The sequence below is a fragment of the Eufriesea mexicana genome, unplaced genomic scaffold, assembly GCF_001483705.2.
Source record: "Eufriesea mexicana isolate 0111107269 unplaced genomic scaffold, ASM148370v2 scaffold13818, whole genome shotgun sequence".
In the NCBI taxonomy this organism is placed as follows: Eukaryota; Metazoa; Arthropoda; class Insecta; order Hymenoptera; family Apidae; genus Eufriesea; species Eufriesea mexicana.
In genome coordinates this window covers 121,406-126,869 of record NW_016921322.1, presented here as the reverse complement: position 1 = coordinate 126,869, position 5,464 = coordinate 121,406, and the positions used below count along the sequence as shown (strand labels likewise).

The window sequence follows — 5,464 nt, the reverse complement described above, 5'->3', positions numbered from 1 at the left end:
CATATCTTCCGTGATCCATTCACTAAAGATGTCAAACAGATGTGCGATAAGGGTGTAAACCAAACATATCCAAGTTACAGCTTATTATTAGATTTCTTTCATACTGCTTGCATTACCACGGAAAAACTGCTCGCGTCAGTCGCAGCTAGAACATACGATGCGCGCGCAGTATGAAAAATGCCCGCCAATATTCATACATTGTCAATACAAGTGAATATATCTATTAGGTTATGATTCCAATGTGTAATATATTCATGTAAATTTGAGCTTATATCTAATTATTATACTATTATACGTGAACTTAGATTTAACGAGTGTACTTTAGGTATAATCAAATTCTTAATTAAAATATGACTATTTTTTGAAAATATGGAAGAAAAAGAGAAATAGGCCTTATTTAAAATATCACATGTGGATGAGCCTAAATGTTTAACGACTACTGAGTACACGTTTAACACCTGTGGAACATGTGCTGACTGGATTGGAAAGAATGTTGGCAAAATTCTTTGTACCAATGCGTAAGATAAATGGAGTTTCAGAGAATATTCAAGATGTGAAATTTAAGGGTATTTTTTAACATTTATGAAACAGTATGATAAGGGATAATTCTTCAAGAATGAAAATTACGAAAATAAATTAAAAAATATGAAATAATATTTGGAAAATTCTACTGATTTCGTTGATTCTTGATAAAAGAACTTGGTTAAAGGATATAATTTTATGAATATTTTCGATATTGTAAATTTATAGCAGGTATTTAATTAATTTTTTTTTTCTCCGTTTCAAGGGCGATATTTAACTGATTTGTTTTACTGCTATAGGAACTATCGGTAGTGGTCACAAGAAAAAGCTGCGGTTTCTTTCTCGAGGGGCATATGTGAATATGGTTCAAATGGTAAACATAAATTTCTAATATTTGATATACTCACCTCATCATTTCTCTTTTCAATTAAATAATCTAGAGAGTAATTATTGTTACAGATCCTCAATCCTAAAATATAAAAGGGCATAGAAAAATGCTAATATAAATATAAAATAATGCTGTAATAATTCTATAAGAATTTACACAATTTTTCACTCATTCAAAGAACGCTACAATGCTCTATGGAAGAGGCAAATTCGAAAAAAGTTACAAACGATCCCGCTATCGTATTACGCGGAATGAAAGATCGGTTAAAAAGGTCAAGCTAAAAAAACATTCAAGGTATTCGAGCTTTCGCGTCGAAAGCCAGTTTGAAAGGATAAAAGAGGCAAGACGACCCTCTTTACCTTCCTTTTTTCTGAGGATCAGGCGCGAAGGTGACTCACTTCTAAACTAGAAGCTTCGACTACATCTTCCTCTCTCTGTGTATGGCGAGTGTGGCAGCAGCTTAATCGCGTTCCTCGAGATCGCAAACGCGCTACGTATATAACCGATGCTCGGTCAATCTGTTTCCTCAATCGCGATCTATGTGTCGCCGGGAACAGAAACCTCTGTTCTGACTTTCGTTATCTCGCCGAAGATATTGGAACTTACGTGATGAGAATTGTACTCACGGTAAGGGAGAGTTTGTTAATATAACTTTAACTTAACATTTAACAATGTTTTGATACCAACTAAACGAATTATACGATTAACACAACAATGTGTCATATAAATTTCATTAATAATAATTTCATTTTATAACAATTTGATAGTAATTTCGGTAACAATAATATTACTAATCATGAAGAAATTACAGAATCTTGCGATAAGTTCTGCTAGTAGTATATTAATCTTTTTATAAAAATATTGTACAAATGTTAATGAAATTTATTCACTAAGAGACATTAGAAACAAAGTAGATTATGTAACTAATGCGACACAGGAAGTGTTTAATCTCTACTAAGTTCGATAACGATTATCTTCAAACCGCAATATATACGCTTTTCTTAATATAATTAAAAGTAATTTAAGAATTACCGACGTCGAATTTTAATTTATTCTTTCTTTCTTGAATTTTTGTATAGCTTCTTTGCTTGGCAGCAGCTCTGCAATGCATTGGTGTCAATGCTGAAAGATCATTGAACACGGAGTCCTCCCTAGAACGGTCTGATTTTACTGTGGAGGAATCAAAGAGCGTAGAAAATTCTCCAGTCAGGTTTCCAAGAAAATTCCGAGAAAACAGTCGTACCAGAAGGTTGCATATAGAAAATCAACATGGATTCGATGGCAAAGTAGAAAAAATTCATATTAGTTCTGAAGAAGATCTTCCTGGAGTTATGGCGTATGGAATGCAGAAGAAAAATTTGGCAAACAATGGCTATATCGAAAAGGCTCCACAAGAGAAAACCATAGAAGAAAGTGAAGAAGATACTTCAAGGGTTGCTCGTTCGGTATGCGATTTATAAGAATTTTGCGAATTATTATTAGAATATTAAAACAGCTCATCATGACAAGTTTTGTGTCATTTAGAATATCCAAATATACTTTCTTAAATCTCTTTGGAAGAGAAAAATTTTATAAAAAATATTTAATAAACTAGTTTACTACTTATCAAAACTCTTGTTACCAATTATCAAAGGACTGATTATCCAACTTTTATTAAAAAACAATACAACAATTTTAGATCGAAGCTTACGGAAAATCCAAAGAACAACTCGAAATGAATGGCCATATCGAAAGAAAATACGATCCGAAATCTCTGTCCAATCAACATCCTACGAGAAATGTAAGAGACAGAGAAACGAGGTCCATCGAAGCAGAAGTAAAGCAAGACGATCTGACGCATGACCTGGAAGCCCAAGATGCCAAAGTCTTCAGACCACTGTTCGTGTACAGACAGCAAGTGGCTAAAAGAGAGCATCGAGCAAAAAATTACATCCATGGTTTACCGACTGGTTACAAATCTTGGCACAACCCAGGATGGGTTTTCTGAAAGCCTTTTCCTCGATATATTCATTTTTTTAATCTCCTGAAACAACATCAAAACGCAACAAATCAACAATCGACTGTTTTACGAAAGATATGTAAACAAGAAATCAGCCATAGTGTTTGCATTATGGATCCTTGGAGCCGACTAATTATCATAATAATTAACCGATCGAGTCAGCGTCACTTTGTGCCATAAAAGAAGAAAGCGGTTCTTGAGGACTAGCGATGGAAACGAGTTATTATAATGATCGAAAGCGCGATAAGTGTGACGATAAGAGTTGCTGTCGAAATACCAAATAGTATTATGATTAGTGTGTGATGATATCTATAATTTGTGTAATTACATAATGATTAATCATTGATATTTACGACATTATAATTTAAGATTTTGATACTTTATTACGCTACACGTTACAGGGAAAATAAATTCGATTACACATTTCCAATTTATGTAATTAGATAATAATTAAATGATCGATATGCAGGAACAAATTATAATCGATGTAATTGTTTGAAATTTGTATTATGTGTAATTCTCGTAAAGAAGTGATCGAAATTTAATTACGAGTTTCTGAATTCACATAATGACATGAAAAGTAAAAGATAGATATGTACGATGGAATTGCAGCCAATTAATGTAATTATTCGAAATTTAATATTTTTTGATAATGCATATGTAATGTAATTGTCGAGAAACGAAATAATTGAAATTCTGTTACCAGCTTTTTTAACTAGCTTTTAGACAATTTTTGTTCACCTTATGAATGAAAGATGAATGAAAACAGATGAAAAATAGTGACATTCCCTTTGCCTGATTATATTTGCATCGTGCAATTTGTCCAATTTGACAAATTTAGAATGAAATATAGGGATCAGATGGTCGATATTGGCTGGATTTTACCGAGAAATAATTATTTCTCGAGGAACTTCCTTGAATTTCATTTACCCGAATATTGTTCATCATGTGTGATACAAGGAGGACAATTACAGCATTAACCACTAAAAGTCAAACAAATAACAGGAGCAACTACGAAATAATCGAAGTAAAGGAACAAGAAAAAGATGAAAAAAAAACAGGGAATAGGTACTTAATAATTCGCAATACCACGATATGAAGTATACAATAATAAAATATGTATATCATTTCAGACGAAGACTACGTAGGAAATCTTTGGTTCTTCATTCAGCATCGTTAATCGTATTACACATATTGGACGCAGTGCTTCTAATCATTCTCCTACCGTTCATCATCTGGCAATGGATTTCTGCCAACGATCGTTTGAAGGTTGTTCTGAAAGCAGTCGTAGAAGTAAACCTCCTCTCATGTACTAAATAAGCAAATATTCTATGCACATCTGAGCACCAATATTGATCTGTATGCATCAAACCTTATACAGAATCTTTCTGTTTTCTTTGAAATCACGAAAGAAAAGTAAACCCTAGTTACGAATCATCACGAATTATTAGATACATTTACATCATTGGATTGCTTTTTATTGTTTCAACTATGCACGTTGAAATTTCGGAAACTAATCGTTTGAATACCTTTGCAATTCGCTCAGGTCACGCTGGAATTAATTATGTGGTTGATCTTTGCCGGAGTGTCCATTCTTATGACCACAACGTTCGTTCTGGATGACATTTACCACGGAAAAAGTTGCTATGAAAAAGCTAGACAAACGAACACTGGGAATGAACCAACGAGCAGCAGAAAAACGCCGAGTTCTTCCAAAAGCCAAGACAATTTGTGTACTCCTGAAAACTGAGACCCACTTACTCTATAATATGCGTTCTTTCATATTTTCCATCGATTTCTGAGACATATATTTTTAGTGGAATTTCTTATAACTACCTTTTTAGAAAAATACAGTTTTTTCGCAAAATGGTAATTTCATTCGAGACCTAGAGAGAGATAAACAGCGGAATTTTTTATTTAAATGGAAATACCTATTCTTCAGATCATCCCATAAGTTCGTATCATGGTGTCATTCACATTTCACGTTTTATAATCATATGGATAATGAAGATGGAATCGTGTGTTTGGAATTTGAAATGGGAGGAAGTCGTAGAACGAAAGAACGACATTCTTTCTTGATATTTAAAGATATGTCTAATTTCAAATAGAAGAGTAGAAAATGTCACGAACTTATAGGATGACTTAAACTTACGAAACATTCTGCAAGCGTTAATGAAAATGCATAAGTTTCGTATTTATAGATTGGGAAGTTCAAATGTATCACACTGATGTATTTACTCGGAAAATAGCTTTGTTGAATCCTCTTCACTTTGTATTGTACATTGCTCAAACGACATAAAAGGGAATACTTCCGCCAGGCTATTCGACCACCGATATCAATCAGGCACTGAAGTCTTAAAAACGTAATTAGGTAATTATTAAATCAACGATGAAGATATTAGACAAGGAATGTGAAAGTTTAGAGTGATGTCTCGAAATTACCCAAAGAAAATGCGGGAAAGCTGGCTCATTATCAGGACTACCCGATGTATATAAAGAGCAAGACCAGTTCTAGGCACCACTTCAGTTTCATCCATGTAAACTATGTTGCCATT

General features: G+C 33.4%; 2 protein-coding genes across 2 annotated transcripts; both read left to right on the top strand.

Annotated features, from left to right (window-relative positions):
• The first annotated feature begins 1,450 nt into the window (after positions 1–1,450).
• Positions 1,451–3,425, top strand: LOC108553832 (uncharacterized). The gene is made up of 3 exons (XM_017908874.1): positions 1,451–1,537; positions 1,990–2,355; positions 2,589–3,425. Exons 1-3 carry the CDS (start codon positions 1,520–1,522, stop codon positions 2,895–2,897), a joined length of 693 nt encoding a protein of 230 aa, XP_017764363.1. The 5' UTR covers positions 1,451–1,519; the 3' UTR covers positions 2,898–3,425.
• A 254-nt stretch (positions 3,426–3,679) lies between these two features.
• LOC108553827 (uncharacterized) lies at positions 3,680–4,659 on the top strand. Its single transcript, XM_017908869.1, has 3 exons — positions 3,680–3,977; positions 4,043–4,178; positions 4,456–4,659. Exons 1-3 carry the CDS (start codon positions 3,856–3,858, stop codon positions 4,657–4,659), a joined length of 462 nt encoding a protein of 153 aa, XP_017764358.1. The 5' UTR covers positions 3,680–3,855.
• Positions 4,660–5,464: the final 805 nt, after the last annotated feature.

Bases quoted from the DNA above. Each gene is read 5' to 3' on its own strand.
- LOC108553832 (XM_017908874.1), top strand. The intron at 2,356-2,588 runs GTATGCGATTTA...CAACAATTTTAG, and splicing joins CTTCAAGGGTTGCTCGTTCG to ATCGAAGCTTACGGAAAATC.
- LOC108553827 (XM_017908869.1), top strand. From the start codon at position 3,856: ATGTGTGATACAAGGAGGACAATTACAGCATTAACCACTAAAAGTCAA. The intron at 3,978-4,042 runs GTACTTAATAAT...ATATCATTTCAG, and splicing joins GAAAAAAAAACAGGGAATAG to ACGAAGACTACGTAGGAAAT. The intron at 4,179-4,455 runs GTTGTTCTGAAA...CAATTCGCTCAG, and splicing joins CTGCCAACGATCGTTTGAAG to GTCACGCTGGAATTAATTAT.